We start from the raw sequence: 10,336 nt of genomic DNA, 5'->3' as shown, positions 1-10,336 counted from the left end.
AGCTCTGGCTATATGCATACATAAATCATGTGTAACATATTGATCACATCAGTCATTCTACCACTCATTAATTGTACAAATGACTTACTACTGATGTAGTCAGAATGCTCTGCAACAAAAATATCTTGACTATAATCTGTGCCATCAGTATACAAACACACAGCCCACTAGCTAGTAGCCTTCTCCAGTTGGAAGTCTAAGAAGCTGCGTGTTAGTAAAAGCATGCTGACAGCGCTCCAGCCAGACAGAGTGTGTTCAAAGGGCCGCGAGGCCTGACCTGAAATAGGCTCCTTGCCCAGCGCTTGACTCAGGAGGGGAGAATGGCTGCTTCCTCAGAAGACTAGCCACAGCAGGACAGGCACCAGATGACAGAGGAGGGCTGATAGGAGGGACTGGCCATTTCTCCTTTACACTTTTTCTTCTCTCACCTTCTCTCTCTCTCTCTCTCTCTTACTCCCTGTTCTTCTGTTGATCTCTCTCTCTCTCTTTCTATTTCTCTTCCTGACTTTCTTTTGCTCTGTCTATTTCTCTTGCTCTCTATTTCGCTCCCCCTTCTTTTCACTTTTTCAAAACCCCTGTGAGATTCACTCTCTCCACAGCAAATTGAGCCGTCTTTTCAACTGCAGCTTAAAGGGTCCACTCCATAAACACATCTGAAGAAGACTGAGACCGCTCTGTGTGTGAAGGTCGCACACATAAACACACACTGGCACCAAAACATGCATGTACAGTACATGTGTACACACACATGCACACATACACAAACACAAACACACACATGCATGAAAAAAGGAGTAGTACACACTCACTAACACCACAATGATTAGAGCAAACAACAAAAGATAACAGACTTTCAGTCAAACGTACAGTAACACATTCACAATACACAGTCTATGTTTCACTCTCTCACACACGTACAATCTCTACCTTTCTTTCAAACACACACACACACACACACACACACACACACACACACACACACACACACACACACACCAATGACAACTTGGTGGTGTCTAGATAACATTCAATGCGTGTGTGTGTGTGTGTGTCGATACGAGACTACAGTGGATCCATGACTCCTTTCTCTACCTCTTTACTGCCTCCCATAGTTAGGTATGGTGCGGTGTGGAAGTTCACCCACCTTAGGGATTTTTGGAATGGACCACCCTGCTGAGTCCTCGTGTGACTGGCACCCCAGTCGCGCGTGCGATGGTGGTCACTGACCATACCTGCGCTGGTGCCAACTACCCCTCACCATGCCTTAGTTATGCTGCTATAGCATAGTGCTGTCATGGACTTTTCATGTGTCACGCCGTACAACCCCCCCTCTCCCCTTCTCTCTCTCTCAACTCTCCCTCTCTTGCCTATTCTCACTATGATATACTGTAACAGTATATAGTACCACTGATTACTTATTGACATTAACCATTTTGATTTTCAGTAATACTAACCCACTCTACATCTCTCTTTCTTTCCCTTTACTGTACCTCACTTGTGAGGTATATCATCACCAGTCATCAACCATCCATGTGTTGGCCCTCCTCTCACCCATCTCACCTGAAGTCCCATCCTCGACTGCCCTATTACTGTCACCCTATCTGGATTCCTGGCCCGTACAGCCTAGCAACCCATCACCTGCCTACGACAATTCTGCCAGGATTCCTGGCCCGTCTGCCGACCCACCACATGCCCCTTGACAACTCCCTTCCCCTGGACAAATCCAACGCTGGACTATTTGAACTTTCGGTCACTGAATCAGGATTAATGAATTATCAAACCAGATACGTAATCACCCCACCTCTTGTAACTTTCAGCTCAAGTGCTTTTTAACACCATATCTTATTCTCTACACCTGACTATCATATGCATTTGTCATGTATGCAGACCTTACTGTCCTGTATTGACCCTAGGCAGATGGGTCAGGCCCTTGAGTTGTGGATCTGCTCGAGGTTTCTTCCTATATGTATCTCCAATTCTAGGGAGTTTTTCCTCGCCCCTGTTACCCATGGGCCTCTCTCTTGCTTTTCTTTTCTTCCTTTCTTTCCTTTTTTTCTGATTGCCTACATTCTGTAAAGCGCCATGATACATGTGTAATGTTTTGCCGCTCTATAAGCACAATAAATTGAAATTGAAATTTAAATATAGATAAAGACACAGATATACATTTCCCCAGACCCCATCCGGCCCTGACGCACATGTTACATCACACAGACAGCTGTGAGAGCACAATGTGCAATCAGGCCCAGTCCGGAAAACAACACATATTTGCCAGGTAAATATTTCATGCCCGACTATAATTAATGCACTCTACAGCATGTAATGTGTGCATGAGGGCTCATCTCCAACGTGTATGCCCAAGAGGAGTCCTGACTTATAATGTGCATCCATACACACACATGTGCACACACCGTGAAGTCTAATCTGAACACACATATGTTGTGTGCAAAGGCCAAGGTAATATGCAAACAGAAATGAGCTCTCACATAAGTACATGGGCACACAAGCACACACACACACACACACACACACACACACACACACACACACACACACACACACACACACACACACACACACACACACACACACACACATATGTACAGTACAGTGTATGCTCACTCACACATACACATATGTACATTATATGACATGTAGGACTCCAGCTGAGATCTGCCATCTCCTGTGCACTCTTGCATGCCGCTCGCTCTCCCCACTTCCTGTTTGGAGCCGCTGCGAGCACCGAGCACCGAGCCTCTCCCTGTGGCACAGTGGGTGTGTGTGTGGGGTGTGTGTATGTGTGTGTGTGTGTGTGTGTGTGTGTGGGAGCTTGGCATGCCTCTCCGAGAGGAGAGGTGTTACACGCCGGTGTGCTGCCTCCGTTACACAAATTAATTTCATGAGTGGCTAACTCATGTTTGGTAACGAATTCTCCGTAGCAGCGGGCACACACACGGTAAGCTAACTCAGCGCCTCTCCAGCTGAACTGGAGCTGGAGATGGATGCAGAAGCTGGATGTGGGAGCAGGAGCGGGAGTGGGACTCGGTGCCAGGAATAGTTGGCGGATAATGGAGCACGGCGTGCGGCACAGAGGGAGAGTGGAGGCAAAGCCGTTCGCGTTTTGACGTGCTCGGGAGATATTTGAATATCCCATGGCTTAGACTTAATGCGAAAAAGGACCAGCTCCATTCCAAAATAAATTAAATAGCCACACGCACGTGCGCACACACACACACAGAACCCAAACATACACACATAAATAAACACACAAATACGCATCAACATCGGATGATTTTTGTATGAGCCAATTGGCAGGAGTGCAGCTGAAACACATTAAATAAAAACAGGCGAAAACATTCAAAGATATAAATAAAAATAAGGGAATAATAAAAAAGAAAAAATCAGGACATGGGATACAACTCTGGTCTGCATGGCATGGAGCGTTGATTAATCTTGGCACAGTCTGAGACAGATTGCTTGCCATCTTTCCATTACTTGGCACACGCTCTCCCAGAATCGGGGGCAGCGGAGGAGCAGGCCGGGGCTCAGGAGTGGTAATTATGTTCGGACAGAGGGGTCACGCGCCGCTAAACGCCGCAGACACACAGCCTCATTACTTAACCAGTGGCTTCCCAATGATACTCTGTCACTTTCCAAATGAATTGGTGTTTGGCGACTGCTGCAAAGGGCAAGCGCTAAGTCAAACATGTGTCAGAGGGAGGGGGGGTTGGAAGGGGGGAGTGGGGTTGGAGGAGGTCTGAGAAGGCACAAGGGTAAGCCAGGGAGGGCTTCACCGTGATGAGGACGCTAAATGCAGGCATATGGGCAGAGAGATCATCTGGAGAACGGTGAGGCTGATTGCCATGCACACACACACACACACACACACACACACACACACACACACAGACACACACACACACTCAGAGGGGAATCATGCATTTTGAATGATCCTCATCCTTGCAGTGATCTTAATTTGTGACAGAGATCTTGAAGATCGTGAAGAGAAACACAGAGAGCTGTGTATTCTCAGGGGAGTGAATGTCTGTGTATCGGTGTGCGTGTGTGTGTCTGTGTCGCAATAGGAAACAACACTCTCTACTCTACATAAATTATTCACCGACAAAATGAGAAGACTTAACTCATTGAATGCCAAGCTGTTTTCGGGAGCTTTGTCCTAGAGTGCCAGCAATCTAGACCATTGTTGATGATTTTTGTACAGCCACAGCATATTCTGTGTTATAGCTATGAACACAATAGCTCGATTAAAAGGTGAGACTTTAAGCTCTCGGTGGGTGCAAACCGTGTATTTCTACACGCCTGAGAAATCCCAAGCTAAACAGTGGCTAGTTTTAATAAAAATCGCAAAATCGTCTTTCATGAAATATGAAGTGTTGCCTGTTACTTACTTGTGTAAACTTTCCGGGAAGTGATCAGCGAGACCTGGCGAGACTGCCACCTAGTGATAGACCCACGACAATGGCCTGGTTTTGACCTGACGTGCATGCGTCACTGATTCGACCCAAAGCGGCAACCGAGTTATGATAAAATGTCCAGATTGTGCGTTTTCATGAGTTTCACGATCGTCATATATTTCATTTCCATTCATCACAGAGTTCCGAAAATCACATATACGGTATGTTATAGTGTCTAGTTTCGTAATTAAAAAAAAAAGCTAAAAACGTAATATTACGTTTTTGGCACTCAACGCATTTGGCACTCAATGAGTTAAAACTGTGGAAATGGTTGGAGCTGTACTATGATCTCTGGTGTTTCCTGCCACATCAAAGTTGGATGAGAATCTTTGCTTACAGTGTTGGACGAAAAAAAGGAAGAAATGACCACGGTGACAACAACCCAACACTTATTTCATTTAAAGCTGCTGGCAGCACACAACGACACCTATCAAAGGCAAACAGCTGCGTTGCCTGACCTATTAAAGAGCTAATTTCTGTGTGTGTGTGTGTGTGTATGCATGTGGTGTGTGTATGTGTGTGTGTGTGTGTGTGTGTGTGTGTGTATGCATGTGGTGTGTGTGTGTGTGTGTATGCATGTGGTGTGTGTGTGTGTGTGTGTGTGTGTGTGTGTGTGTGTGTGTGTGTGTGTGTGTGTATGTGCACATGCCTGGTACACAAGCAAGGTCAGACTACCTACAGTATTGTGAGCAATGCTGCGGCACCACGCTAGCTGCAGTGCTCAGACTGCGGGCACTCCGCTGAGGCCCTTGCCGGCCCTCTGTCCTACCTCCAAAGTAGGATCCGTCCGAAAGTTTAGTCTCCTTGTTGCCCTTGGTGAGCACGCTGACCACCCCGTGCTGGATGAAGTACATCTTCTTGCCGATGGTGCCCTCGCGGATGATGTAATCGCCCGGCTGGAAGACCTCGAAGCGCAGTTTGGTCAGCATGGAGGTCACAAAGTTAGGATCCGCGTTGGCAAACAGAGGCATCGAGGCCACCAACTTCCGACAGTTGAAATTGATGATCTCCTGCAGTGGGAGAGGAGGACAGAGAGAGAGGGGGGGTAGAGAGAGGTGAGGGAGAAAGGGATAGAGAGAGGTCAACCCACCAGGAACCACACAAAAGAGCTAAAGCTGTTAAATCATGCTACCCTGTCAGTGTTTGTGGCAGATCAAAGGAACACAAAACATCGGCTTTCATTATGAAAATATTACACATCTCATCGCTTTCCACTCTAATTATGCAAAGCAGCTTCCTGAGGAGTGAATGTTTTCTCTGCACATATGCTGGGGAGACTGTCAGCCCCCTATAGTGCTAGTTCTATTCACTCATTATTCTAGATATTATACTTTTCTGTAAAGAACATTGAGAGCTCTTTGTCACTACTTACTATAACAAAAGAAGTATTGTTCTAACGTCTAGTTCTGCAGAGTGAGTACCATCTATCATTATCTGTACTCATTAAGAAATGGGCCTGTGCCCTTGTCTTCCCCACTGCCACAGTATAAAGAATGTGTGCTGCGGAATTATAGCATCTCTATTAGACTGAGAATGAGACCGGCAATTCCAATTTTTCTACATTTTAAAAGTGGTATATTTTCATGAATGAACTATTCATTCAATCATACTGGAAATAAAACAGTATTTGAATAAACAAACTAACAGGAAATCAGACCCATTTGTTTAGCTTCAGATTTGACCCTTTTGATTTTACACTGAGGTTTAGATGGACAGAACAGCACCTCAGTCTATCACTCTGGTCCTCCACTCACCTCTCTCAGCGGCTCGTTCAGTTCTCCTAGGATGCTCTCCTCGTCAAACATCTTGCCCTGGTAGCGATGCTCGTAGTAGTCATGGATACGCTGTCTCATGTCCGCCGGAAGCTTGTGGAAGGACATGTACTGTTCCACCTGCTTGTACTGTAGGAAGACAAGGACAGACAAATGGGTACTCTCTCCCAGGAGCTTGTGCAATGAACTTTTCTGAGTAATCATATAGGACTTGTAGATGTAGCATAGTAGCCTAAACATAAACTGAATTCCTGACAGGCGCTGTTCTGTACTAAGGTCTTGTATCAGAACAACTGGATCTGGTTGGGTGACAGCGTCCTGGAGTTTAATGACGCTGGTCTATTGTAATGCACTGTTTTCATGTATTATCCTGGTCTCACTTCACAAACTGTATATCAATGTGGCAGCTAGACCTTTACGTTTGATCATATCACACCTGTTTAGGGCTTATTGATTTGGTTTAAGAATGTACTGTTTTGTAAACTGTGAATGGTGTGAGTCCTGCCTATATCTCAAATATCCTACTCCAATTCACTGTTCCTGGTTTTACCTTAGTCCAATGTTATATCTAATGGTAATCAAGCTTTTACTGTTGTTCGACTTTAAATATGGATTAACGTCCCCTTTTATATCTGTTTTGTCTGCTTTAAGTCTTTCAGAACTAAATTAAATATATTTCTAACTGCTGGTTTTCTGTTTTTAATTTATTTGGTGTCATGCCCTTAATAGTGCACTTTACGTCAGTGTGAGGTTGTGCTTTTAACTGTGTTTAAGTCAGTCTGAGGTTGCTCTATGATTAATCAAGTTTTCTTGTGGACTTACTGTTTTACTATATTATTCTATGTATAGTACTTTTTTGTTTTTATCTGGTTTATATATTTTATAGCTTGACAGTATTTGAAATATCATTACTTACAGAATCGTACCAATAAGCAATTATCCTCTCAATCTGTCTGTATGTCTATTATTTCCTGAAACTGACATGCTAATTAGAATTAAGCAGCAGGAGCTGATGACAGTCAACACCCACAAACGGTTACGGACACTGCTGTTGTACTGTTATTGTTTGTGGCGCGATACCATAGAAATGTGCAAGGCACTAATCAGGATTTATGCATATACGGCAGTGTGACGGCTATTCAAGGTTTACAGTTCCTGAACAATAGCTCCCGGACTGGAAAGGGATCAAAGGCATTCAATAATACCCATAGAGGCACATCTGCTGTAACTGTAGTTCAACTAATGGATGTCATTCAGCATAATGATTATTATGTTAAAATGGGGAGAAAGATAAACAGCCCATTGTGTCATTGTCACTATGTTGTTTCGTTTCGCAGGCTGGGCATACCAGTGTTGTAATTCAACCACTTGATCCAGGTTCAACCCTGTCCCCTTTCCCTCTATCAGCAATGCTGAAGGATATTATAGAATATTAACACAATATACATACTGTACATCATTTATCATACATAAACATATATCAAGACACACATACACACACACACATACACACACATATACAACCATACACACACAGCTGCATAATTTGTGTGTCACCGCACATTGGAAACAAATTATTCAGTGACACTCCGGAGTTTTCCGGAAGAATTACCAAGCCACATGAGAAGCGACAAAGGTGCCGCAGCAAATTAAAGCACACACTCATGTTCACGAGAGAGAGAGAGAAGATGAGAGGAAAAAGATGAAAAGAGAAAAAGAGGTGGGGTCTTTTTCTCCCTTTTTCCCAATTCTTCTGCTTCCTCTTTTGTAGAACCCCAGAGAGGAGTGTGAAAAGTCGGCTCGGCAAACAGGGAAGGGCTCTTGCGCAACCTCCTTGAGCGTGGGGGGAGCGACAGAACGAGACACAGGGAACGAGAGAACGACAGAATGAGTGGAAATGAAAGAGTGAATTAAGCTTCTCCACTTAGAAAAGCGAAAATGAAAAACCGTATTCTGTGCACGCCTTGAAAAAGACAACGTGGTGTAAAAGAGGAATAATAAGTCGGCGTGTGGGGATTGAGGATGATGATAATGAACAACCGAGGTGAAATATAGACAGAGGTTGTCGAGGGGAGCCTGTCACGCATTAGGCCTTGAGGTGCTTGTGTTAATTTTTGCAATCACAAGGCTCACATGAAAAAGCCTTAAAATGGGCTGCTGCAGGCTGTACAGTCTCCACAGAGACACCAGTGTGTGTGTGTGTGTGTGTGTGTGCGTGTGTGTGTGTGTGTGTGTGTGAGTGTGATTACATCTGCATGGGAGCGTGTATATGTGTGTGTTTGTGTGTTGGTATGCATGTGTGTGTGAGCGTATGTGTGTGAGCGTATGTGTGTGTGTGTGTGTGTGTGTGTGTGTGTGTACATGTGTGTCTAAGCGTGCCCATACTACAGTATATGTCTGACAACACAATCTCTCTCCCTAACAGAGCTGCAGATCAAAGCTGGTCGAAATAAGAAGTAACTGCACGTAGAAGCATCACTGACCTTCTGCACGTGAAACACCACCTGCATCCCAAGTCTTTTCCCCCACGTAGAGTACAGCTAAGGTTACAGTAATTATCATCCCTTTATAGCACACATCCCTTTGATCAACAGTACTTTCATTATTTGTCATTCCACTCTCCAGCAGTTCTTTTGGTTCTGTTTGTCTTCCATTATTATCGGGGATGGGTCTGGTTTAAGACCCAAGACACTTCAAGCTGGACATTTATGACACTAAAGCTTCCTGACATTCGGGGCATTAAGAATGGGCAGAAGGCAGTACTGCTCCCCGAATGGCCTGTGAAAAGACATGCCCGCAGAGAAATACAGACAGGGGATAGAGTGGGAGTGAGAGAGAAAGAAAAGAAGATTTCTCTCCTTTATATATTTTTTCTTTTTTTCTGTACCTTTTTCTCCTCTCTCTCTATCATTCTGTTTCCTACTTGTTTGGAGTCTCACCCGAGATAAGGACAAGCCTCTTTCCCTCCCTACTGTATGCTTCTTTCTCTCTCTCTCTCTCTCTCTCTCTCTCTTTCTGACAGAGAGAAACCTGTTACCTTCAGGGAGACTGCACTAATGAGACAGCGAGTGGACCAGCTCCCTGAGTAGTAGGACCCTATGATAAGCTGCCCGTGGTGGTGCCTGAGGGAACATGGCACAACAGTGGCACAACAGTCAGCAAGGGTCAGTCGGCACGAGTGTGTGTGTGTGTGTGTGTGTGTGTGTGTGTGTGTGTGTGTGTGTGTGTGTGTGTGTGGCATAGCAATAGCTTTGCTGACGCACACACATACGTCAGGGAGATAGGATTTGAGAGGAGGGGTGGGTAATCAAATAAGAAGCAGAAGCAATAGACAAGTATCCTCTCTCGGTCCTCAAAATCTTCATCTGTATGTCTGCCTTTATATCTGTCTATCTGCCTGTCTGTCTACCTGTTTGTCTGCCTGTCTGTTCGCCTGCCTGTCTGTCTATCTGTCTACGGTCCTGTCTTCCTGCCTGCCTGTCTGTCTAACTGTTTGTCTGTCTGTCTGTTTACCTGTCTGCCTGTCTATTTGTCTGTCTGTCTGTCTGTCACTCTTTCTCCTCTTCAGTCTGTCAGCTGCACAGATCATCCAAAGCTCACTTTCCTTTTCCTGTCATTCTGATTTCAGAAACTTTCCTCCAGTTGTCCCTCTATCTTAACAATGTCTTTTTACTGTGCAGGTTACCGTACATACTGTTTCTGTCACTGTCTGTCCAGATAGCCTTTGTCTCCTTTCCTGTCTACTGTTATCCGTCTTTGCTATGCACAAGCAACAGTGTCTGGTTCTCTCTCTCATTCTCTCTCTCTCTCTCTCTCTCTCTCTCTCTTTCTCTCTCTCTCACTCTCTCTCTGCGGTTCCTCTCATACTGATTAGGATTACCATTGGAACAACACATCATCAGTAGGGTAAAACTAACCTGTCTCAGGATGGTCTTAACTCAGCTCATGTTCCCTCTCTCTCTCTCTCTCTCTCTCTCTCTCTCTCTCTCTCTCTCTGCTTGAGGATATGTCCTCTTTTTTACTTTTTGGGAAGACTAGTTCAAGCTTTTGATCAATGTTTTTTGGTTTTAAGTATTGTAAGAAGAATAG

General features: G+C 44.7%; 1 protein-coding gene across 1 annotated transcript in view; it reads right to left on the bottom strand.

The window, feature by feature from the left end:
- Positions 1-10,336, bottom strand: part of hcn4 (hyperpolarization activated cyclic nucleotide-gated potassium channel 4) — a 96,897-nt gene that overhangs the window by 24,088 nt on the left and 62,473 nt on the right. Inside the window, exons 5-6 of the mRNA XM_076286598.1 lie at positions 6,230-6,376; positions 5,245-5,485 (exon numbers count right to left, since the gene is read on the bottom strand). Of these exons, the coding sequence (XP_076142713.1) occupies positions 5,245-5,485; positions 6,230-6,376 (388 nt within the window). The remainder of the gene's footprint in view (positions 1-5,244; positions 5,486-6,229; positions 6,377-10,336) is intronic.

Source organism: Alosa pseudoharengus, unplaced genomic scaffold (assembly GCF_046254945.1).
Source record: "Alosa pseudoharengus isolate Yale_2024_CS ecotype anadromous, Long Island Sound unplaced genomic scaffold, YU_APseudo_1.1 YU_APseudo_1.1_scf_16, whole genome shotgun sequence".
NCBI classification, from domain to species: domain Eukaryota; kingdom Metazoa; phylum Chordata; class Actinopteri; order Clupeiformes; family Clupeidae; genus Alosa; species Alosa pseudoharengus.
Note: the sequence above shows the minus strand (reverse complement) of the source record. Positions and strands in the feature narration are given on the sequence as shown.